At 39.8% G+C, this 26808-nt stretch overlaps 1 protein-coding gene across 5 annotated transcripts; it reads right to left on the bottom strand.

Moving 5' to 3' along the window:
- Nucleotides 1-1531: 1531 nt before the first annotated feature.
- On the bottom strand, nt 1532-18981 carry KCTD18 (potassium channel tetramerization domain containing 18). Of its 5 annotated transcripts, none has more exons than XM_033113015.1 (7): nt 18865-18981; nt 15830-16065; nt 14246-14457; nt 11628-11821; nt 10587-10681; nt 7375-7477; nt 1532-4183 (listed from the first exon to the last, which is right to left on the bottom strand). In XM_033113015.1, the coding sequence occupies exons 2-7, from the start codon at nt 15987-15989 to the stop codon at nt 3679-3681; spliced, it is 1269 nt and encodes a 422-aa protein (XP_032968906.1). In that variant the 5' UTR covers nt 15990-16065; nt 18865-18981; the 3' UTR covers nt 1532-3678. The 5 variants fall into 5 exon arrangements, with proteins under 5 accessions (XP_032968906.1, XP_032968907.1, XP_032968908.1 ...); XM_033113016.1 differs by lacking the exon at nt 18865-18981 and adding an exon at nt 17970-18839; XM_033113017.1 differs by lacking the exon at nt 18865-18981 and adding an exon at nt 18014-18839.
- Between the last annotated feature and the right edge of the window lie 7827 nt (nt 18982-26808).

Raw genomic sequence — 26808 nt, 5'->3', positions numbered from 1 at the left:
CCAACCAAATTTCCTGAATATGAAGTTCTGAAAACAGCTGGAAACCAATTTTTGTTTCTGTTAGCTATTCATGAAGTTTCCTTTTTTGGCTGTACTACATGCTTGAAATCCTGCATACTAACTGCAGCCCTCAACAAAGAATCACTCATCTCCTCAAGAATCAGCAACTTGTTGACAGTTTTCAAGGGAGAGTTTTGGCACATGGGAAAATGACAGTATTTGCCATAATTAGAAAGTTCCTAGTTAACTTAGAAATACACATGTGTAAATCATTTTCTGTAATAGAAGCTCATTTTCTATAGTAGAAGCTCTTTCCCTTCATTTTATCAAGTTCATGCTTTTATACTTAGTATCTATCCAACATCCTGCCAAATGTAGATTAAAGCTATTCAAAGGGATTGAAAGTACAAGGCAATGCTTTGTAAGGCAACCTTACATTCATATGGATGTTAGCAGTCTTCCCTTTACAGAACGATTTGTGCATATTCAAAAGCTATTGAAATCAAAATTTTTTCAATGAACAATTTCTCAGGTAAAGCCAAAGATAACTGTATGTTAATTCCTTTCCAAAATCAAGGTACATAGCTAGATAATAATTATACTGTATTTAACCATAGACTGGGAAGTGAGTCAACAATATTTTCAATGTTAGCACTGGTTAAGGAAGCAACAGGATTCAGTCTGCGAATGAAAAAGAAATTGACTGCATTCAGCAATTCCAGCGGGAGCATTAGGCAGAATGGGAGAGGCCAGACTGCTTTTTCCCTTTCTCACAAGTCAGGCAGTATCCACCAGCGACCTCTCTAGGATCTGGTGATCCATGCCTCTGAATTACTTCACACAACTTGACAATTTATTTAACTGTTCCGGTCCTTGCGAATGGGAACTGTGGTCTCATGCACTGATCACAGTACTAAGGAACTTCCACGAGCACCTCCTGTGTCCTGACAGTATAAACTCTGCAGGGTCGGAAATCAGCTTCTGCACCCCTTAAACCCTGCTACCCAATACAGTTTTAAAAACCAGTGGGGTGCAGTGAGAGGGGTTGCCCTAAGTGTTCAGAAACTGCACTGAAGGCCTGTTGTATAGAAGGTACTGCAGGTACAGAGGCGATGGTGGCCCTGTCCAGTAGGAGGGGTATGTCATCCAATACTTTAATACCTTTCTGCTCAAAACCTTTAAACATTAAACACATTCATGCTTTCACACCCACGTCCTCCCTCTAGCTTTTCCTTTGGTCAGAGATGCTGTGTCATTCTGTGGAAATCAGATTATGAGGCTAAAATGGGTGTGTGGTGGGGGTGGGGTGGGGGTTATTATCGTACAACTTGAACTTCGCTGAACTTCATTTTCTTGATCTTCAAGGAACTGGGAAAGACTACCTTCATTAAGTCGTCTGAAACTAAAGAGCAAGATGAACACAACGAAATAAAGTATATGAAAATAGTTTATAAAGTGTAACATAAGGCAATACTGAAACAAAAACTTACTTAGAAATACAGACAAAGCAAATCCTTCAGTAGGCCCCCATTGTCAGCCTTAGGCTCTCCACGATATAACTAACTAATGAGGGCAAAACGGTTTTCAAAAGAGAGATTACCTGGAAGGTCAATTATCTGTTTTTCGTATGAGCAGTACCTAATATCCTACTTACCCTTAAGAATTTCTATTGTCCCCTGATCCAACAGCCACATAAACCTACTTCTCCAAAGTAATGACACAGAATCACTATTTATAAAACATGCTTTCCTTTTTTAAAATTTTTATTTTTTCCTGGAAGAGCAATGGGTTATAATGAGATTGCCAAATCTTTCATATTTACAGGGTCTGGTGATAGGAAAAAGGTGTTTTCATGGGAAATTAACCTAATTCCTAAGGAACCACACCCAAACAAAGTGAGCCTCAAGTTCCAACAGCATCCTGAATTTGACTTTGACTCCTGATACCCATGAGAGACCATTTGCCCCTTCCCACCTCCGCTGTGCCACAGCCTAGTAGTTATTCCCAAAACTCTCTTCTTATGAAGGCTAAATGTGCTAAATAGACTATCCCTTAAATTACCTGATGCAAAGAAATGCAGGCTGTTGACTGAATCACCCATGATAAATATTCAACATGTTTCTTTTCCAGATAAATGTTTATTATGTATAAAATACACATTAAATATTTATTAGTAGTATAAAATTTTCTTACATGAATCAATTCAAAATGTCCTAGAATCAAGCAAATACTAATAATGTCCTAACTGGAAGTTCTCAAAATTCACTATGGTCTTTGATTTTTCAGGACACCTGGATTCTCTATAATAGTATTTTTTCACAGGTAACTTAATATTTTGTATATTCCACAGGGGAATGTCACTCATGACTCTTCAGTTAAATATTTGATTTTTCTGGCCAAATACAACATCCATTTTAAAAGGCTGCTGGTATTTGGATAGCAATCCAAAATTGGTTTAATTATTTTATCCATTACCTATACAGGAAAGCAATTTTGTAAGCGGAAATAGATAACGTATATAAACTTCACCAACTTTCAAACTATTAAAGGGCTCCAAGGCTTAAGAACAAGTACAGTAACAGAAAATGTCACTTGTTATGGAAAAGTTTTACCTTATTCTGCAAAATGTAATGTTTTCATATATTTACCCTTTCAAAGCAATGAAAGTACAATAAGCGCTGAGTAAAAAGTACCCTGCTTTATGAACTTATTTTTAACGCGCGGAAGGCATTCTGCTCACTGAAGGCAGAAATATGCGGCCCAATTATACAACCTAACATGTGTGAGTAAACACACACAACTGAGCAGCTGTGAGAAAACAGAGGATTAATGAAAATGCTCTGTTTAACAATAGTAAATTCAAGTCATGTGAATATTTTATGCATAAAAATCATATTGTATAATCAGAATGACTCGTCAATGGTCATTTCTAGGGGAAAAATTAATCATAAACAGTTCAACTTTTAACTTCTCTTTTTCAAAATACTTTCAAAACTTCACTATTCAAATTAAAATATTTTAATAATTTATTCCAAAGACATGTTATACAGTTTTTATCCCAAGAAATATTGTGATGTATAAATAAACCTGTTAACGGGAAAGAGTAAGAAAAGCCAATCAACGAAAGAAAATAGTTCTGAGAGTAACTTGTGGGGAGTTCACCTTGATAAAAGTTTTCTCTCAAATCTCTCTCGGCTCTGATAAAGCACAAGGAAGCCCTAACACCGCCCTCTCTATTTCACCAGACAAGAATATCTAAGCCCAAATGACTCCTCTCCCTGGGCTGCAATGCGTAACATTACAAAAGTGCCTAAAGTCTATAATTACTTTAGCAACAAAGTAAACTTCTCAAGTGATGATTTTGCTGTACTGTTTTGTTGCCTTTATACCAATACCAATCAATCATTAAAAAAAAAAGGACACAATTAAAAACCTGAAATTCAAACTGTAGACAAATTATCATTTAAAAGTTGGGAAAATGAGAAGTAAATATAGCCCTAACCACCTAAAGTCTCCCGTCCTCCATTCCTACTTCACACAATCTATTTTTCCCGTACTTATCCTGAATAGAAACATTAAGTTTTCACCTCAACTGCATCAACAAACAGTGCCACTTATGCGTAGCAAACAGGGTGGGAGCTCTGGAAGCAATCAGGACTTCTGAGCCCACTGTTTCCATCAATCAGCCTTGCCCTGCCCATTTTTGGTCCGCACGCCCACGGTGGGTGCTTCGTGGGGCGGCGGTTCTGGGACCCCCTCAGGCCTCACTGCTGTGAAGGCAGGCGGGGAAGGCCCGGGGGCACACAGTGGAGTCCGCTTCAGTTTTACCACTCGATGTGGGGTGGCCTTCTTGTCGGAGAACAGAACCTTAGCTGGAGGGGGGTGTGTGGCTCCGTTTTCAGCACTCCCGGTCCCAGGGGAAGCTGGGGAATGCCCAGGTAGCCCAGTGCCCACCGGGGATGGGGTTTTCGATGATGCCGAGCGCTGAGCTGTACTTCTGCCTGGACACTGGTTTGCCATGGCCTGGGACCAGGCTTGGAGGGCACTGGCCGGAGACACCCTAATGGAAGCTGAGTTCTTGACTTTAATTTGGGTGCTGGTGGAAGGGCCCACGAATCTGACCGGCTTAGGACCAGTCTTACAGTTCACATCTTCTTCCTCTTCATTAAGTGCTATCAGTCGCCTGTAAATACGGAAGCACATTATTATCAGCAAGCAATGAAACCGTCTCCAAAGTTTACCTTCAAGGTGAACGAAAAGGTTCTCAGCAAGAATTTGAGTCAAGAGGTTTATAAATAAATATCAACATACTTCATCTCTCATCTCTCTGCATGGTCTATAAGTAAATCAGCAAATTTACAAAAGATTGTTTCAACTTGAATACAAATTCTTTTAAAATCACACAGAATACCAACAAATTAAAATTTGGAGATGAGATGTTGCAGGAGAATTATACAACATATCATTCTGTTCCCAAGAATCCTGATGTGATCCAGAGGATAACCAGGAATATCCCACGTTATTTTCCCCAGAGCAGCGTTTCAAGAGATTTACTGAGGAAAAAAAAAAGGGTTTCGTAATCAAATAAACTTGAAAAATGCTGCTGCATATTTTATTCTCCTCTCGGAGTTTTAAAATCTATATGAACAAATGAAAGGTTCTGAGAAGGCCTATAGGAAGGACACCTGTTTGACTTTGTTGGATCCATATTTCCCAACCATTCTGTAATGAAACCTTCAGCACCCAGTAAAGTTAGCGTTCTATAGGACACGTTTTGGGAATTGCTAGAACAGTCAAACCCATGGTAGAGTTAGATGCCTTTTGAATTTGAGAAGTATTGGGCAAACCTTCACAGATTCCAACTGACTTTACCTTTCATTATAAAAAGCCTAAAGGGGGAGCACTGCTTTAAATGACTTTAAAACTGTCAGATCACCACTGTCTAAAACCTGCCTGTTCCTTCCACTGCTGCCACCAGTGTCACTTCATGAAGACCACCTCCTGAACTCAAAGTGTAACAGCAATCCTCCAACTCGTCTCCTCTCACCCAGCATTGTTGTGTTTTCAGAGGCAAATACAACATAGTGAACTCTGATTCTTGGAAATGGGGTCATAATAGCATGGTGATTTGAAAATTGCCATGTGTAGCAAATGCAAACACAACAATCCCTCCTTATCCACGCTTTCGCTTTCCAAGGTTTCAGCTACCAATGGTCAACTGCAGTCCAGAAATATTAAATGGAAAAAAATCCAGAAATAAACAATTCATAAGTTTTAAGTTGCATGTCATTCTGAGTAGCACGATGACATTTCACACCGTCCTGTTCCATCCCACCTGAGATGTGAATCATTCCTTTGCCCAGTGTCTCCACGCTGTAGACACAATCAGCCAGCCCATCAGTCACGTAGTAGCCGTCTCTGTTATTAAATCAACTGTCATGGTATTGCAGTGCTTGTGTTTGAGCCACCCTTATTTAACTTTGCCCCAAAATAAAAGAGCAGTGATGCTTGCAATTTGGATATGCCAAAGAGAAGCCTTCAAGTGCTTCCTTTAAGTGAAAAGGTGAAAGTTCTTGACTTTCTAAGGAAAGAAAAGAAATCATATGTGGAGGCTGTTAAGATCTACAGTAAGAACAAATCTATCCGTGAAATTATGAAGAAGGAAAAAGAAATTTCTGCTAGTTTTGCTGTTGTACCTCAAACTGCATCAATTACAGCCATAGCATGTGGAAAGTGGTTAGTTAAGATGGAAAAGGAATTAAATTTGTAGGTGGAAGATGCGAACAGCAAACATGTTCCAATTGATGGCAACACGTGGTGTCAGAAAGCACTGAGACTATATGAAGATTTCCGCAAGGGATCCCCAGAAACGAGTGACACCAAGCCATTTAAGACAAGTAAGGGATGGTTACACAGATTCAGGAACAGGTTTGCACTAAAAAATATAAAAATTACTGGAGAAGCTGTATCTGCCAATGAAGAAGCTGCTGCCACATTTCCGGCAGAATTGCAGAAGTTGATGAGGGAGAAAGGATACCATCCAAAACAAGTCTTCAGTCAGGGTCTGGTACTATTCAGGGTTTCAGGCATCCACTAGGCGTCTTGAAACATATCCCCCACAGAAAAGGGGCGACTACTGTATAATATATTCAACCCTAAAACTCGACTGAACCTAACTAAATTTTCTCTGGTGGGTCAGATGGTTCTTTGGGACTTCACAAGTGCTTTAAACTTATCATTCTCATTATCCTGTCGATGCATAAAAAATGCTGTTTAATAAAATCCCAGAGGAAAGACAACGAACACAGAGGAGAGTCTCCATAACACTATTCCTGCTGCTTTGTTCTCTGTCCACGTCTTCCACTAGACTCTAGACCCAGGTTTCTCAATCTTGGCACTATTGCTATTTGGGGTGGGATAATTCTTTGCTGTGGGGTTGCCCTGTGCATTCTAGGGTTTTTAGCAGCACCCCTGGCACCACGAGGTGCCAACAGCATCCCCCACTCCACAGTGTGACAGCCACAGATGTCTCCAAACATTGCCAAATATCCCCTCGGGGACAAAATCACCTCCAGTTGAGGATTGCTTCTTTAGACCCAAATAATATTTGCTAACTGTAGATTCAATGAGTGAAATAAATAATGGTAACAAAATGAGGGCCTTTAAGAAAAAAACATCTGTTTTAACAAGAGATGATTAACTACTAACAACTGAAAAAACTTCTCTGCGTTTCTGTGAAAGATCCAGAAGGCACAAGCAAGAGAGCATTGTGGAACTTCATAGGGGCATTGGATCAAATTCTAGAGCACATGATCAAGAAATCAGAACGTTTAAAAGCCATGGACAGTACCCAGACAATAAAAATGATTTTAAGTGTATTTAAAGCACAGTGAAAGACACAGATGTGAAGTGAATTCAATGCTAATAATTTCATAGAACACTAGAAAATACTATTAAATTAAAATGCTACTTGTGGCCATGGGAAGGAGAAAGGAATTCGAAATAAGTAACAGGAAAGTTCAAATATTAAGTCCAATAAACAAATTTTTTGACTACTGCCTGATAAAGCCTGGATTTCACTTTTGTGGGGAAAACTACTTACCACAGCATTGCCACTGTGTCGAGTATTTTTAAAATCACACTCTCCCAAAAAGAACATACTATATAACTCAGTTTTATGGAATTATTTGCATTTTTTACATAGTTTTGGTAACTTTGCATTTATCAAGATTTATATTTTGATGTTAAGGCAGAATATTCGTCTAGGTGATTAATAAGTTTAGTAAGGTCAAGAACCACTATTCATTTCCCCAATAAAGACAGTAAAAACATAGGTCATAGATTAAAAACAAACATCAACAGTGCATAGATAACCTCTTTCGAATTGGGGCCATGTGGCGCAGGTTTCCAAGTAAAGGTCGCTCTTCCAGAGTCCAACATTCTATCAGCTCATGAGGTACCCGCCAGTAGCTCACACCTGGAAGATAAAAAGACCCAATTAAGAGAGCCATTGTCCACCAGAAAATGTTCAGAAACACTGTTTCATGCAGGCCAGCCAGAAGGAGGTTGAGGTTCATGTTCATGCCTGCCATTTGATGAAGGGAGATGTCCACCGGAAGTGCTCCCACAAAGAGCCAGGGCAATAGTGGCACAGCTCATGACCTGGGTCTGGGAAGAGCTGGCTACCAGCCCCGGCTCTGCCACTGATGAACAGCAGGTATTATATGGGCCCTGTGTAGCTGTGTGTGCCAGTTAGAGGGGACAGAATCGAGCCAGGATTGCCTGGGCCTGAATCCCACTTCTGATACTCACTACTCACGTGGCCTTAGGAAACTTAATTTCCTGGGCCTAAGTTTTCTTATCTGTGAAATGATGACAATCACAGTATTAGGTTGGTGCAGAAATAATTGTGGTTTAAAAGGTTAAAAAAAAAAAATGCAAAAACCGGAATTACTTTTGCACCAACCTAATACACACCTCACAGGATTGTTGAGATGATTAAATGAGTAAATAAATGCAAAATGCTTAGAAGAGGGCCTGGCACAGACTAAGCACTCAAGAGATGTCCTTTACTGTAAGTCACGGTGTTGGCTGCAGCGTCGGGATTGGACAGGGGGGCTAATACTTGCCCTGTCTGCCTCATTGGGTTGCTATGACCATCAAACCAGGTGAATTTTGTGAACCACTCTGTAAGAGGCAACCACTATATGAATATGAAATATTACTACTCTATAAGCACCTTTGCAAACCATAATAGTCTGAGTTAGTATGTTAGACCAAAATTCCAATCAAATTCACTTTAATTTTGAAATCTGATGTTTCTGATTGAAAGCTGAAAATGTATTCTTATGAACCTTGAAAACATTGTGCTAAGTGAAAGAAGACAGACACAAAGGTCACATTTGGTATGATTCCATTTATATGAATATCCAGAAAAGGCAAGTCCATTGAGATAGAGAGGAGATGGGGGGCTGCCAGGGGCTGAGGGGAGAGACAAATGAGGAGTAACTACTTAATGAGTACTGGGTTTCCTTTTGGGGGGATGAAAATGTTTTGGAACTAAATAGAGGTGGTGGTTACACCATATTGTGAATGTGGTAAATGCCACTGAAATTAAATAATCTATCTTTTTTTCTTTAATATTTTAATGAATCAACTGTGTAACTTTCTTATCACACAGTAGTTTTCTTCTTATACCTTTATTGGGGTTTACATTTGATCTCTGCATATATTCTTACACCAGAAACACATGGTTTTTATTATTATAGATCTATCGTATGTTTTACTATCAAAGAGTTAGACTTATCCCTTTCTATTTCCCAAAACGTTCTCGGCTATTTTACCTGTTTATTCTTTCAAAGGAATTCTAGAATCATTTCAAGATTCCTGAAGAGTTCTATTGATATTTTGGTAGGAATAGTGTTAAAACTTATAATTTAATCTGAGAAGAACTGACGTCGTTATAATACTCAGATTTCCCATTCGAGACCATGGTATCTCTCAGCATAATCTCCATGTCTTCTTTTTTATGAATGGATGGATGGATACATTTTAGTAGTTTTCTTCATAAAACATCAAGCATTTCTTGGCAGGGCAGTCCTAGTTATCTTACATTTTATTTATTGCTATAGTGAATTGGATTTCCCCCCATAATTTCTAATTAATTTGTAAGTTAGCTGCTGATCTTTGTTTACTTACATTGTATCCAGCTAGTTTAGTCTACTAAACTCATCATTTAAAATACCTTTAGTTGATTCTTTTGAGTTTTCTAAAAAGACATATTGTCCACAAATAACAGTAACTATCTTCTTTCTTCTCATGGGTCTTCCTTTTACTTCTGTTTCCTGTCTTGTGGCTTTCCACAGGCCTTCCAGAACTTTATTAAATAAGAGTGATGTTCCATTACATGCTCTCTAAACAGCTGAAATCAGTTGCACGCGTAGTAAAAGCCAGTGATCCCAGCTCTCCACTCCAGCTTCCTAAGTCAGTGGAGAAAGAAGCCCAACCAGGCCCTCCTGAAGCCTCCTGGGCAACTGCCAGCCCAGAGGCACTAAAGGAGACACAAACACCAAGGGGTCTGTTCCTCAACTTAAACTCAAGTGCTTCAAAGTCAATTAAGTCTAAAACAATAAGCTTAAAGAGAACGGCACTTCTTTCATTACACTTCATCCTGTCTGCTTGAGGGGTATGAAAGGAAAAAAGAGGAAAAGTAAGAGGGGCAAAGGAAGGAATGAAAGGGTTGGTACTAGCACCCTGCTTTTAAAAGCCTCTGCCTCTCCTTTTATTCCGTTTTACATCACGTGCAATGGCTGTCTCTACCAGCTTTTAAGATCATTTAAAGACTGAGATGTGTCTTATTTATTTTTGGACCCAATTTTAGGACTTACTATAGTGCTTGCATTTAACACTCAATAAATGCTTGTTAATTAAGGGGATAAAAAACAACTTAGGCATAGAATAGTTAACCCTCTGTGATCCTTAAGGAAGTGGCATGGCCTCTCTGAGACTCAGTTTCCTCATTAATAAAGTGGTAAATAGCATACAGGGTTGCTTTAGGATTAAGAGATAATGAAGTTAAACTACTTATCACACTAGAAATTAAACAGCATTATTATTATCAACTCATATAAGCAGCTTGGTAAAAATGGTCAAATTTCAAAGTGTGCATTTAAAGATTATTTTAATTATTTTATAAGGGCTCTTTAGACATCTTCCCCAGCATCATTTTCATTTCCTTTTTTTTTTTTTTTTTTTTGCTTATACATTTTATGCTTAATTTAGAGGTATCTCCATAGGACAATACAGGTACACAGTAGGTGCTAAGTAAACTCTTATTTAATTGAACTAAATAAGTATAAGCAACAAAAGCAGATTTCAGGTTACTGAATTACAAACTATTAATGATATCTAGCAACTCACGGGGTTTAAAGATTTGTAGATAAAATGTCTCAATGTTATCATGACATGACAAATACCTGGATCTACATAAAAATATACTTTCTCAAAAAAAGAAATGCTGTAGTTGAGCTTAGTCTTATTAAGGAAGAGTCTACCTTCCGCCATGAAATAAAAGCATCGTACTATACCTTTTCCTTCCCAAGCATCAAAGGCATCCATCATTTTCTTCAATTCTGCTGCTGAATAATAGCTCCAAATGTACTGAACATTATTTCCCGCCTCTCTAGAAATAATGCAAAAGCTAATGAAAATATACAACCTAGGCACAAGTGTGTGCATGTATGTGTATTACTATATACTATACAAAAATAATATACTATATGAGTATTCTAACGTACATTTGAAGGTATTTAATTCCACGATATAGGATATGCAGACAAGTCAACAAGTCTTTAAAATAAGTTTTCTAAAAAATATCACCTAACTCCAGTAAAGTTGAAGACACAACTTTGATTAAAACTTTCCTAGCACTGTGCCAGGCACTTACATACCTTATATAGAAACACCCCTGCCTGTAAAGAATTCAGAAAATGATGACATATTTCTTCATTTAAGAAACAAGCTCATGTAGTCGCACATTAGTCACTAACATGTGACCCAATCCAATCTCCCACAGAATTAAAAAAAAAAAAAAATTGCTAAGCGAACTGACCAGTGTAAATAAGATTACAGGGAAAACATTAAGAAAATAACCCTTTAAGAATTTAACATGTTTAAGTCATAGAATTTTAAAGTTGGGAGGGACCAGGGAAGTCTTTCATGATTTCTCAGAACAGGACACCAAGGCACAGGCCAGTCCTGGGTCACTGAGTGGGCCTGCTGACGTCTAGGCCAGTGCTTCTGCCCCTGGTCTAGGGTCAAGGGGACATACCTCGGCGTGTGGCTGTGCTTTGCTTTCTGTCTCTTCTTTCTTTTTATAAAGCCTCACAGGGGGTTCTGAATGCCCACTCCCAGACGAGAACCACTGCACTAGGCCATGTAGATGGCCCGTAGCTTATGTATATGTGAAATGGTCTTAATTATAATCTCCCCCCTTGACAGCTCCAAAAGCTCAGTCTGTCTGCTGAGCGGTGCTGCTGGTCTTTTTGGGTCAATCACATATGCCATTCAGTAACACTTTTGAGAAGACCAAGACTTTGTTCCTTTTTCATTTTTAAATACGGACATACCTCTTAAAAATGCTTTTACTGTGAATTCTTCCTCCAAGCTGCTTATCAATAGCATCTGTTCCATCAGTTTTTGTGGAATATACACCAATAATTCTACTCTCACAGCTTGCACCAGATGTGTTAAGATAGTGGAGAACCCAAACTGTTGGTTTATTGCAAACTAAACCATATGAATCACAGAAGTCTGTTAAAGCCTGGAGAAATAAATAAATAAATATAAAATTTGACTTTAATTCTGGAAAGTAATTTTTTAATTTAAAAACTAATTTGTTCTGTTACTTTCATGTAAAGTTGCAATTTCAGTTGGTCATAAGGGAAATTAAAAGATTATAAATTTCAACCTAGTTTTTATGCCTTCAAAAACCAAACATGAGTTTGTTGAATTTGGGGTGGCGGGGCAAATCACAAGAAGCATCACCCAAAAACCCCAACACCTTTTCATTTGGAGAATTCTTTTCCACATGGAAATTCTCTTTTATTTCTTCCCTCTTTAGCTTCACTGCCGACATAACTTTTAATTTTAAAATTTTCATATAATAACTAAGAGTTAGACTTTTTTACTTTTCCCTTTATTTTCCCCCAAAGTTCCCATTTGACTCAATCTTCCTTTCACCTTCTACTGACTAGTCATGGCCGATCCTTACTTTTAACTCCAAATCCAATCATGGATTAAGCAGATTAACTTGCTCTTTTACAATGAAAAATACGAATATATGAACTGAATACATACTGTCTGAACTCATTTGGCATTTATCCAACCATTCATTTACTTGAATATTAAGTACCTACTATGTGCTGAGCACTGTCTAAGGCCCTGGAGATATAATGGTGAGCAAATGACAGGATCCCGGCCCTCCTAGAGTTTACAGCAAGGGTGTCCAAACTGCGGCCCCCAGGCCAAATGCGGCCTGCAATCCATTTTTAATTGGCCCGCAGCAAATTCCAAAAATATATTTAGTTTACTTAAATAAACCAGGTGAGGCAATACGTACTTCACCTCGAGTGAGTGGCCCGGCTGTTCGTGTATTTTACCACATATGGCCCTTGGTGAAAAACGTTGAAAAAAGTTTGGACACCCCTGGTTTGACAGCTACTAATGCAGAAGGCAGACACTAAATAAGCCACTAGAACACAGTGTAATAAGTGCTACCAGGTGAGTCTAGGAGGTGCTAAGGGGCACGGAGCAGGAGGGCATCACTCAGTGGAGTGGCAAAGGCTTTCCCCAGAAATAGCATTACTGCTCTGAGCGCCCTGAGGGCAGGCACTTCTGTCAGTTTTGGTTCCTATCTCAAGTGCCTGGAATAGTACCTGATATAAAAGAGATGCTTAATATATACTGACTCAGTGAATGAAAATAGGGCACTGACATGTCTTGTATTTTCCTTTACTATTGCTATCTAACTCCTGTGTTGGTTTTTAACTTTACTTACACATTTATGAGAATTCCCAACTATATTATAAACTGTTCAAGGACGAGAATTGTATGTTGCATTTCTTTGTGTCTCACAGAGTCCCTAGAACAGTGCTCCACATGCCAAAAACATGTGAAATAAATGTGTTGGCGGACAGAATGAATGTACGCATGCTACGTCCCTTTTGCATACAAACCAGACATAAAAGACTACAGAGTTGAGACTTGAGAAGACGAATGTTAACCCAACCCAACCTTCCAGTCAAGATTTTTCATCCCCATTCTGCAGATGTGGCAAACAGCACCAAAAGACTACCTAACAACTCAATGTATAAATGATTTCAGCAGCAGAACCCATACATCCATGCAAATTCCTGAAGGGGAGCTGGAACCAAATCAACTTTCTCTTCATGCTGCTCTCCTAAAAGCCGTATCATCAGCTTGCTCTCCTAAACCCTGACATCCAAATCAATAAATTCAAATCAATTCACAACAGTTTTCACTATTAACAATGATCTAGGGCAAATATTTTTCTTAGATATCCAAAGGTGCTAATAGCAAACATAATACTCACCAATAAAGCAAAAAAGATAATGAAGCTTTTAAAGTCATGTAAAGATCTTTAAAGTGTGATTTCAAACAGAAGTATCTTAAAAAAGACTGATCTCAAAGTGAATTAATCAAACTGGTGTTTTCACTTAGTAACACACTGCTACATTCACTAAATCATGTAAGAGATTTTATACAATCTTTTATTTATTATGACCATTCTTTCAAAAAATCACATCAGGAAACAAAATAATACCACTATACCCTCACTTACTACAGTATTGCTCTTAATTTAAAAAGGACTTCAAGAGAAGAACAATTCTATAAAACAGCCATCAAAAAGTGTTAAATCTCCAATGAGGAATAAAAACTTCATAAACCTTTAAATGGTGATGTAATACACTTTCCTAGAATAGAATTTGGGCCTTAAAAATGACTAGTACTGAAGAAACGTGTCTTCAAAAATTATGAAAAAGTAAAACTGTCTCATGTTTGGTTTTAGGTGACAACATGGGCTAGGCAAAATAACTCACATTGCTTTGTGCTTAATAAATGTGTATATATGTATATGTATATATATACACACATATATACACATATATATATATATATATATACATATATATATATATTTTAAAACTTAAGAAAATGCCAAGACCTTTTTAAGTTCTATATTTGACCTTAAAGAATATGTCTCCATTTCATTGGCCAAGTGGTCAGACAGGCTATACGGATAAGGGATGCCAAAGTAATCAGCCTCTTCCTGCAGAGCAACACGGGTTTGCTCATCGGTGGGAATGTGAACTTCTCCATGAAGATAATCCAAAAGGTATTTAAATAGATGTCCATCACGATCAATAACACAAGCCCCTAGAAAATATGCAGTTCAAAAATGATTGCACAGATACATATGACCATCGACAAAATTTCAACTTGTCAAACTAACATCAGGCTGAGGTTAGAAACGTTTCTCACAAGAACATTAACATCTAGTGTTCAAATAGATTCAGTCACACTTGGTGATCCTCTCTGTTCTCACCAACCATATAGGAAAATGTATCCTGAGCTCCATTTGGAATTTTGGATACAAGGACCATACTTCCACAATGGCCACTACAAAAGCCATGGAGACCTCAGACTACGGGTAGAAATGGAAGCTTACCCCTAAGCTCAGCCCAGCTGGGCCAGGAAAGGCGTATGGAGTTCCTCCCTAGTGAGGGCTTGCGGGGTGGTCATTACTATGTCCAGTGTTTGTGTCAACTTGCAGCGCTAACATACAAACCCAGGGTTTCTAGCTCCAGGCATGCCATGTGTTTGGATTTATTATATTAGTCCCTTTGTACTGTGAGAACCTATACTTTAAAAAATAAATGCAATGCTGGTACTACTTTATAAGAAACTACTCTTAGACAATTTATCAGAATTAAAAAACACTTCTGTGTGACGTTATTCAATAATTCCTTTTCTCCCTTAATTAGTTTAGAAACGAAGGAATTAAGGAGGTAAGACTTGGGGACAGAGAAAAACATTCAATCTCTGCTTACCATCTTTTCACCAGCAACCTTTCTGTCCAGATGGACATCAAGCCCTGGACACAAGTCATCATGAGTTTTCCATTCTTTCAACTGCCATTCAGCTGGCAAAGCAATCCCTCAAGACCCAGGATTACTAACAGCCCCTCATACTCAAGATGACTCAATCCCTCCCTTCTAACACAGAAGAGTGGGTTCCATGAGCCCTGGAACCCCTAAAATGTGCAGAAAGCATGACTTACAGCCAGACTAGGTGATAACGTTTAACGCTAATTGTACACTAACAATGACTGCCATGTCAGTTATGAGGGCAACTGCTTTCTCCAGAGATAATACATTTTCTAACTCAGAAAACACAGGGAGAAGTTAATGTATTTATTTAAGCAGTCTCAATACCTTTTCCCATGGAGCTGCATGAATGTTAACAACTTTCAAAATATAATTAATCCCCATAATTAGGTCACGGTTGGTCTTTACACACTCTCACTTGTTTGGCAACTTTTCGCAACAGCATCACAGCATCTAGAAACTGGTATTTTAAATTCTCCGTGTATTTAATAAATCTCCATACAGTCCTAATGACCACACTAATGAATTAGTAAACTAATCCTAATACATTCCGTAGTAATTATAAAAATCAAAAGGAATTTACACTAGACGCCTATTTTAATGACTATTCACGATCATGCTTACAGACTTTAAATATTTACCTGATTCATCTGTTTTTAGAGGAAAACGACCACTGAACATGGATGCCAGCATGGAGTCCTTAAAGCGGCACAAAGACTCTCGCCTGGCTGTATAAATACAGCCACCCACGTTCAGCTGAAGAATATCTAACATCTCTTCTTCTGTCTTGTGACTTTCCATTGCTCCCACAAACACCTGAATTTTTGCCTTGAACCACTTTCAAAAATTGCAAATCAATGGTGGTCCTGGTCCCCCTCTGTAAAAACAAAGGACAATCACCACTGACATTTCCAACAACACTCTAAATAGATAACATCATAAATACATTTTCACGTGATTTAAAATAAATTCCTCAGCACTGGCAACACTGAACTGAAGGCTTTTTATACAATATGAAAGAAGTTTGAGATATGCTGAAAAGCTCGAAAACTTTGGCTCAGAAGATTTGTAAATGATAATAAACTATTACCAACCAAATCCTCGCTGTTGAGATGACTGTTTAAAGAATTGAACAAGATAATGAATTGTCTGATGTATATAAAGCAAAGGTGAGGTGTGCTTATGATTTTCAATATTCACATCTTTTTTTTCAAATTTAATATCCTTTTGTAATGAAAATGAAGTGTTTCTAGTCACTGCTAGACATTCCATCATTATCAAACACCTATTATATTTTATGTAAATGTCACTTTACACAATTTAGCTTTAAAAAAAATCTAAAGTCCTTTCTAGGATTTTCTGCCTTAGTTCCTTAGTTTCCAAACTATCCCTCTCTTTGTAACATTGTCTTCCAAACCTTTTGAAGTTACTAAGAAGAGCCACCATTTATTCATCTCATATTATATACCATCCACCTAACCTATATGACAGCAATAACAAATAAAGTTGACATTATTTATATTTTGTAACTGCGGAAACTAAAGTTTTGTCCACACTATGGCAGACATAAGGCAATGTGAATTTTTCACATATCTCTTTAAACGACAGTAAGTCTGAAGGAGCTGTCTAGACTGCCGAGATCAGTGTATAACATGAGATGGGGCAGTTAGGCTCTGCCACTTACCAGCTCTGGGACCTCAGGCAAATACTTACCTTCCTTGCCTGTGTCTTCATCTACAAAATGGAAGTGGGAATGGTGCCTACCTCAAAGGACTATCAGAGGAATAACTGACAAAACATAAAAAGCACATAGAACAGTTTCTGGCTCAAAGTCAGTACTCAATAAAGGACAAATATTACCTATAATGATATAAATGTTACCCTAAGGTAATACTGAGGGACTTGATAATGGCTCTGGAGATTTAAGGAAACAAAAGAGCAGAAATTATTAACAAAGGTAATTGTAATTCTTAAGTTAGGTAACTAAGGAAGACATAATTTATCAACTGAGATCAGAATTCTAAGTATACCAGTAGCCAGACTGGTTCAGAAGAAAAAAATAACACCTCTAAATAACACATCTGACTTCTTCACTCTAAAATGGCTGAAGCTTTAGGGAAGTTTTAAGGATTTGATTTCTTAATGCATCCTGGCATCGAGGTGACTGGGCTTTCATAGGGAACCTAAAATAATACTGTGATGAAAACGGTACTCCTGATACTGAGATCCACCATATCTGCACATCTCATAACAAGTGTAAAATGGCTGCCAAGAGGCTTAACCACATCGATGGCAATTCACTTTTACTATGTCATCAACTAAGATCCTTTCGAAGAGGCTCCCATTTAGCCAGTCTCCAATGAAATGAGAGGAGATCATTAGTCTGAGCAAAACCATGGTCAGTAGAAAGAAATTATTACGGGCCAATGGTCCAGCCTTCAAAAATCACTTACGGATGTGACTTCTTGAGCTACCAGTAAGTCCTGGGAGCAGCCCCTCAATGATCCATGTGAGAGAACCCCCTCTGAGGCATGGGAACTGGTTCGTGCTGCCCCAGTTACCAGCTTCATAGAATCCTATCTATTCTTCAACGCCCCAGGCAAACCTCATTACTTGCATAACCATCCCAAGCACCCCCAATGTAGAATCTTTGCACAGTTCTCCAAATATACTTTGTACCTCTGTCCACATTTTACCCCACTTGTTTAATGCCTGGTTTGGGGGACTGGAAAGCAGGACCTCTGTTACTCTTATTAAAATTCCCATTTACTGAATGCTTACTATGTGCCAGCCACTGTACGAGACGCTTGAGAGACATTACCTACTTCACACAAAAGCCCTATTGGATAAGAAATACTGTGCCTATTGACAGATGAGGACACTGGGGAAAGAGAGTGATGTGTGCTGGGTCCACATTAAGGCTGCCCTGCTAGGAAGTGGTGAAGACAGCCCCAATCCAGGCCAGCAGGACCAACTTCAAATTCTTCCTGCTGAAGCACACACTGCCTCCTTCCGCACTGTTTTATCTCTAAGGCTCCGGACCCAGGCACTTCACTCTGAGCATCTGTCCATCTGAAGACTCCTATCGGTGGCAACGGGAACACAGCAGCACCGAGTGCAAGGATTTAAGACACCCCTGCCTCAGTCAGTATCTCATAAGGCAGAGGCAGACGATCAACACCATTTCAAAGCTAGTCAGGACGCCCCGTCCTCAAATGCACCCGCTTAGGCTCCCTGCTGTATCGGAAGTGCCCTGCCCTCTGGGGAAGTGTCTCCAAAGTGCGGTCCTGTGACCACCTGTATCAAAAACATCTGGAACGCTTGCTGAAAATTCAGATTCCTGGGCCATGGCACAGAGTCCGGTTCAGAAAGTCTAAAGCGGGGTCGTGAGTCTGCTCGCGGACCCACTTTGAGAAACGGTGATCAAGGGACTCTCACTCCTCCCACGAGATGGAATGAAAGGCGCTGGGACACCAGAAAGCCCCGCCGGAGTCTCCCCGCGGCCCTGGGACCCGGGAATCGGCCCCAAGCCCGAGCCTGCAGCCCGGGCCGCCCATGTTATCAGCGCAGCCTAGGCCCTTCTTCGGGGCGCCCCGCCGCCTCCCGGGCCCGCGGCCCACCCGGAGCCCAGCTACTCTGGACGGGCGGGGCCGGGTAGGCAGCCTCCCCGACTGACCTGCGGCCCGCCCGGCCCTCCGTGCGGCCGCCAGACACCGCGGGGCCCGATGCGGAAGTGAGCGCCTCCTTGGCAGCTCAGTAACTCTGGAAGCCGTGCGGCCCCAGCGGCGCCCCCGTGCGGTCCGGTCCAGCAGCAGCGACCAGAGGGAGGGAGGCTCCGCCCGGGACACGCCCCGCCCCGCCCCGCCCCCGGACTGGTCCCGCCCCGCCGCTCGCCACCACTTGCCAAGCGTAAGGGCACATGTCAGGGGGCCTTGGTACCCTGCAGGAAAGGAAAGTCCCGCAGGGAAACACAGGCTGGACGCCGAGGGCCTGTTTTCTTCGTTCACAGGCTGATTTAAATATGAAGAAAAGAAACAACACCGAAGTTGCAATTGTCCGGGGCCATTTAATGAACGGTAAAAGAATGAGTCCGGTCTTTGCACCTCCTGGTGATGGCCCTTCCCTCCAAACTGGGCTGCTCAATGCCAGGATTTATTAATATATTGCACTTGGATAAGTCCATTTGGATAGTATTTGTGGTTTACAAAGCTGTTTTACAGAGTATTCTTGTTTAATCTGTGAGACAACCCTGTATTTTTATTCCCATTACAGCAAGGAAACTTGAGGCAGGAGCAAACATTTATGGACCACTTCTGTTCACCCCACATTCTGCCAAGTCCTTTGCATGCACTATTTAATTTCCTCTTAACTATAACACCAAAGGAGTTCTTTCAGTTTCCAGCTGCACCCTACTTTGTACAAGAGACTTTGTAGGTATTTCAAGAATAAAACAGTCCTGTTTTCAAGGGACTTTCCCAGAGTCCATAATGATTTGTTCCTAATTCCTCTGACCGGGTCTTAGAAGGGAATAAGCCAATGAGATAGATGTAAACCCACCTACCCCTTCAGACATTAGTAGTCAGATAAGAGACGGAAGGTTTGTTCAACCTATAATTACTGACTACTAGCTATGGACTAGGCACTGGGAGTGAGGGACCGAACAACACAATGTCCCTGACTCATGACGTGGTTTCATGTCACAATTCACAATGAATATATAACCATTACGAATTCTATTCACCAAATAACTCAGTAACACATTTATAAAGCAAAAATTGTAGGACACGCAAAGAAACATAGATAGAAATACACTAGCAGTAGGAAACTTTAATATGCCACTTTTAGTATAAACAGACCAAGTAAACAAAAAAATAAGTAAGGAAAATAAATATAGATGTAAATAGCACAGTCAATAAGGTAGATTTTATGGATATGTTTACTTTATACCCTGAAAATAGAGAATGCAATAGTAACAAAGAAGATTAAATATTTCAGGATAAAGTTATCAAGAAAAGTGCAAACCTTATATGAGAAAAACTTTAAAGCACCCTGAAAGATACAAAAATGGACTTTAACAAAGGGAAAGATATTCCATAACATCATAAAGATATCAGTTTTCTCTAAGTTAATTTATAAATTTAACAAATACCAATAAAAATACCAGCAAGGTTTTTATGGAGCTAGACAAGTTGATATTAAAATTCATATGGAAAAATAAACATGCAAAAATAGCCAGGAAACACTGAAAAAGAAAAGTTTACGAGCAGACTAGCCCTACCAGTCATTAAAATACACCATAAATCTGTCTTGTTTATCTACTCATGGTACTGGTAGATGAATAGACAAATAGACCAGTGGAATAAAGTATAAAGTCCCAGAACTATATCCAAATACATATGGAAATTTAATATGTGCTAAACATGATATCTCAAATTTCTTGGAAAAAGATGGACAATTTAATAAATATTGGTGGGACAACTGGTTTAACATTTAGAGAAAGATAAAAATTAGAACCAAGTCTCACACTATAATCAAGAATAAACTCCAAATGGACCAGGGATATAAGTATCAAAGATTAAACCATGTAAATCCTAGAAAAAAGTATGTATGATTTTCTTTTCAGCCTAATGTAGGAAAAGAATTTCTAACTATGATTCAAAATTCAGATGCAATAAAAAATAAAATTGATAAATTTGACTATGTTTAAAAACACTTTTGAACAACAAAAAGTAAAACAAAGACAAGAGACAAATTACTAACCGGGAGACAATTTCCCCCTGCCACACACGCATTTCTCACCTACTTCTCACAAATGTGAAAGATATTTAAACTCACTCATCATAAGTAAAATGCAAATTTAATTTACCCTGATGATACTCCTCAAAATTACGAGAATTCTATGCACAAAGTTAATCATTGTAGTATTGTTTGTAATTGCAAAATATCAGCAAAAAACTGAAGTCCTATACACAGGTATGTGTATAAACTGGTATATCCATACAATGGAGTACTATGAAGCTATAAAGAAGAATGAGGTTATTTTCTATGAACTCATGTAGAATGAGTTCCAGGATATTTTGTTAAGTAAAAAAGACAAAATGTAAGAGTTTTAATAGTATGTCACTTTTTGTGTAAGAAAGAGTGGGAAATGAGAAAACATACATGTATATAATCATTTATGCAAATAGAAACACAGGAAGCATAAACAGGAAACTATTTAGATTAGTGACCTACAATTGGCTGAATAACGACCACCCAAAATATCCAGGTTCTAATCCCAGGAACTTGTGAATGTTACCTTATGTGGAAAAAAAGGTCTTTGTAGATGTCATGAAATTAAGTATCTTGAGATGGAAAGATTACCTGGGATCATGAGGGTAGGTCCTAAATGTAATCCCAAATAACCTTATAAAAGGCAGGCAGAGGGAGATTTGACTACAGGCAGAAGAGAAGGCCATGTAATGGAAACAGAAGGAAGCAGAATGAAAAAAGAAATGTTATGCTGCTGTTTTTGAACATGAAGGAAGGGACCTTCAGTGGAGGAATGTAAGGAATGCAGCTCTAGATACTTGGAAGAGACAAGGAAATAGATTCTCCCCTAGAGCTTCCAGAGGGTGCACATCCCGCTGACCCCTTGATTTTAGCACCATAAGACTCATTTCAGACTTCAGAACTATCAGAGAATAAATTTCGGTTGTTTTAAACTACGAAATTTGTGGTAATTTGTTTCAGCAGCAATTGTAAACTAATGTAGGTGGTAAGGAATTGGGAGTGGGAAAGAAATAGAAGATAAAAAGAGAGGAGTGATGCTTTCGAATACACCTATTTATAAAGCTCTGACTTTTGAAATTAGTTACTTTTACACACACTAAAATATATAGAGGAGTATAAACACACATGCATATAAAGGTAGGGAAAAACTCTAAAACTATATACAAACAGACATAAAACTAAACGTAACCATAATTCAAATGAATAACACAGTCACACTGAAGAAAGAAGAGGGGGAGGGATTAATGAATCCAAGTAACTTTAGATCCCAGTATTTGACTACATACTCTTAAGAGAAAGATTTTAAAAAGAATAATAAATATTCAACTCCAGTTAGTTAAGTTTTCACACAGTTATGTATCTTCTGCATAGCCCCGATTATATCCCTTTTCTGATCAAAAACTTACCTGTGGGCCGGCCCGGTGGCTCAGGCGGTTGGAGCTCCATGCTCCTAACTCCGAAGGCTGCCGGTTCGATTTCCACATGGGCCAGTGGGCTCTCAGCCACAAGGTTGCCAGTTCAATTCCTCAAGTCCCGCAAGGGATGGTGGGCTCCGCCCCCTGCAACTAAGATTGAACATGGCACCTTGAGCTTAGCTGCCTCCTGGATGGCTCAGTTGGTTGGAGCATCCTCTCAACCACAACGTGGCCGGTTCATCTCCCGCAAGGGATGGTGGGCTGCGCCCCCTGCAACTAGCAACTGGCAACTGGACCTGGAGCTGAGCTGCGCCCTCCACAACTAAGACTGAAAGGACAACAACTTGAAGGTAAACAGCACATTCCACAACTAAGATTGAAAGGACAACAATTTGACTTGGGGAAAAAAAAAAAAAGTCCTGGAAGTACACACTGTTCCCCAATAAAGTCCTGTTCCCCTTCCCCAATAAAATCTTTAAAAAAAAAACAAAAAAACCCACCAAACTTCCCTGCATGCTCATTGCCTAATAATTGCCCTATCTCTCCTTTCCTGCCTAGCCTGTGTATTTACATCACACCTCAACTGAAATATTCATTAGAAAATTTAACCATTCTCCCTCCCCACCTCCACCCCCATTTTTATTGCATTTACCCTGCCCTTCTCTCAAAATAAAATGCCCCTTTCCACACACTGCAGTTCTTATCTGGTGAAACCTTACTCATCCCTCAAGACCCCTGTATCAGTTTCCTGAGGCTACTGTAGCAGATTCCCACAAACTCGTGGCTTAGAACAACAGAAATTAATTCTCTCACAATTCTGCTAGCCGAAAGTCCAAAATCAAGTTGTCGGCATGGAAACTCCCTCTGAAGGCTCTCCTGAGAATTTGTTCCTTTTCTCTTCCAGCTTTTGGTGACTGTTGACATTGCTGAGCTTGTCACCGCATGTCTCTCTTCTCTATCTTTCTATGAGTCTGTGTGTCAAATTTCTCTGTCTCTCTTTCATAAGACCATTTGTGATGACATTTTAGGGCCCACCTAGATAATTCAGGATAATCTCCTCATCTCAAAATCTTCAAAGACTCTTTTTCAGAATAAAGTAATACCCACAATTTTGCCATATATTATTCACAAGTTCCAGGAATTAGGAAGTCAATATATCTTTGGGGGACCATTTTTTTTAGCCTACCACAATCCCCTTGGTCATATAAACTGTCCTCCATGTTGGCTTCCTGGATCTACAACCAAAAAGGAATCAGTCTCTCCTCTGCTGCTGTTCTGGCAATGACCACGGACCACCTTGCATTGGTAATAATGTTTACGTCACATCTACTAGTCTGTAAAATTCTTTGTCAGTATGAACTTTCTATCATTGTAACCCCATAGGATCTAGCATGTATTAGCCGTTTATCCTTTTTTCCTAAATAATTTCTACCACTCCTTATATAGTTCATTACTTACATATAAAAAAGTGGCAAATATGATCTTAAGAAAACCACCTATGTTACCCTGTCTTAATAAAATTAAGGTGATGTGAGAAGATACAAAGTTTTCTATAATCAACTGTTATGATAAATATTTAGCTACTTACAGGTTTCTGCATTGGCTTACTTAGAATAATTTGATTCGATGAGCCTATTTGTTTGGGTTTATTTATATTTATTGTTGAAATTTTTACATTGGGAGGAATCTGCAATCTAGTGTATTTATTTTTCCCTCTCAAATTCTGCAGTGCTTTAGTCAGCAGGCAACTCAGTTTGAAACCAGTACTTTTTATGTTTTTTCTATAACTAACTGTATCTTAAGAGGCTGTAACTTTGTATAGTGGTTGACATAACAGCTGAGAGTTTTAGGCACACACTAATTATTTCCTTTTACTGCCATGAGATGAGAAAGTTTTGGCCCATGTCCAAATAATGTCTCTGACCTTAGTTTTTACTAAATTAAATGAAAGTATCAAAATGTTTTAAATGTAGAGATGGCTTTTTTTTAAGTAAGCAAAAGTTTTAAACAGCATGAATTTGAAAACTTACAATAGCATGAATTTGAAAGCTTACAAAGCACTTTTGTGTTCAAACTCATCTATGTCTACATCTGGTCTTTCATCTCTTCTTCCTGCCTCAGAGGAAAGGCAGCCCTTCAGTCCGTGGCTGGTCCTTTTTCCAACCTCTGGAACCACAGAACTCTGCTCCATTACTACCCACCTCTTTTCTCTATCATCCATTCTCCTCCCCCTTTAGCTTTCCCCCAGCCTATGAAAAGAATACAAACCCTCCCTACACCCTGTATTCCCCTGTAACTATTGTCACTTCTCTTTTAATCCTTAAGGAATTGCATGTTCTCATCTCTGCATCCTCTTTGCTGAGAAATGAGTGACTCCTTAACTATTCATTCCCAGGGCTGTTATTTTTCACATCTCCCTGCTGCTTAAGACAAGATTTATTCTCCCCTCTTTGAATGAGGTCCTCCTCCCTTGGCCTCCAGGGGGCCAGTGTTTCCTCCCACCTCTCACTGCCTCTCCTGTTGCCCTTTCATTTTTCCTCCATACACGGTGTTCACCAGGTCTACCTTCTACCCTCTTTCTGCTCTACACACTCTTCCTCCATAACTTAATCGACTGCAGTGATTTCTATTGCTGTTCACACTGACTCCCAAATCTAGACATTTCTTTGGAGCTCCCTGTTTGACATCTGCATGCCTGCTGAACATTTTCACCTAGGTATTCCCCAGGGACTTTACCAGCAGAATTCATTATTTTCCACAAGTGCTGTTTCCTTGCATTTGCAGTGAGTAGTAGAAGGGAGGAGGGGGATGTGATCAGGAAGGGTACAGACAGATCAACTGGGAGATCTCTCCAGCAGCCAGGGAACTATGTCCACGTGGAGAGAACTCTGGAGATGTGGGCTTCAGGGCCCTGCACTGTTGGATGGTACGTGTTAAGTGTAAGTCCACTAGTAAAGCCAGTGGGCACAACAGCTGCCTTTTAAGCCTCCACGTTGTATGGTTTGGATTTTATCAATGGAAATCTTGAGTAAAGAAATACTTAAACCTTTCTGTAATTCACTATGGAGGCACAGGACAGAGGTTGTGAAGTAGACCCACACAAGTCTCTTAATATAGACCACCAGCATGTGGACTAGTATTGTGTATGTAGGGGAAGGAGCTGCAATTGGAACTGCTGCTGGAGGGATAGCCAGCCAGCCCCAGGGTAGACTAAGACCTCTGATTATAGTTTCCCTCCAGAGGGGAGCCTCCCTTCTTCCCCGCCCCCACACACATATCTCAATTAGAGGTAAGAGCCCTTGGTGTCCCTATTACATATTCCCTGCCCTTGCCCGGACCAGAGAAGCAATCTTGAAGCACCTCAGGTCTCTACTTATCCTAATGTAAAGGAATGGATTGTTTGCTTGTGGGCCTTCTCCCTTAAGGAAAGAGCGTTTACCTCACCCATCTTCACTCCTCGCATAATGCCAGGAGCAAAAGGGACTCCCCCAAAAAACGTACATTGAAGAAAAAGAGAAGGCTGGCATGCAGGCAGCATGGGGAAATTCACTTCATGGATGTCATGCCTCGAATTGAAGTGACAGATGACAAGCCTCTTGTGTTACCTCAGAGGCCCAGGCCAAATTGCCTGGGTTCACACGCCAGCAGCACTGCTTACTAAACTTTGCAGAAGTTACTTCAGTTTTTTGTGCTTCAGTTGCCTCAAATGTGAGAAGGAAATAACAGTACCCACCACATAGGATCACTGTGAGAATTAAAAAGGTATATAAAGGTCTTGACACAGTGCCCGGACGTGGTAAACTCTCGATATATGGTGTCCGATGCTACTGCATTTATTACCTATCCCTTGCCTGGCACAGCAGGAAGTCTTTTCATCAAAGAAAACAGAGATAGTTATTACAGTGAAGTAGCATAAAATACTGAAATGCACCTTTGTCTTTCTTTTGATGGTCCAGCTCAAAATGCCTTTCCTGAGTCTAGGTGGGAGGCCTTTCACTACGAAGCTGAAAAAGTCAGACACAGGCTGAAGGTCCAGAACTCCCTTGCAGCCAGGGCTTGCAGCTTATGATCCAGGCCTAGCAAAAGGAGCTAGTGATGCCCAGTAGCAGGGACGGGGGAACCGCAGCACAGTCATGCCACGTTTTCCAGAGACAGCCGCAGTGATGATCCCGGCGGCAGCACGTAGGGCTACTGCTGATTGTGCGAGAGCAGTGGCATCCTCAAAGGCTGAACAGGGGCTGCGTCCCCGTCTGCTGCCAGGGCCCCCTGTTCCTGCCCATTTGGAAGCCCACATCTCTGTCATCTCCGGAACTGCATTAAACCACACATTGTCCTTTCCTGCTTCTGGGAGCCTGGGCTAGTTTTTCTTGGTGCAATTCAACCTGCCAGACGGATCCGGTGGTTTAATAAGATGTAAGTACACTATTTTCACT

This window comes from Rhinolophus ferrumequinum, chromosome 8, assembly GCF_004115265.2.
Source record: "Rhinolophus ferrumequinum isolate MPI-CBG mRhiFer1 chromosome 8, mRhiFer1_v1.p, whole genome shotgun sequence".
Taxonomy (NCBI): Eukaryota; Metazoa; Chordata; class Mammalia; order Chiroptera; family Rhinolophidae; genus Rhinolophus; species Rhinolophus ferrumequinum.
This window is presented reverse-complemented; position numbering and strand designations above follow the sequence as displayed.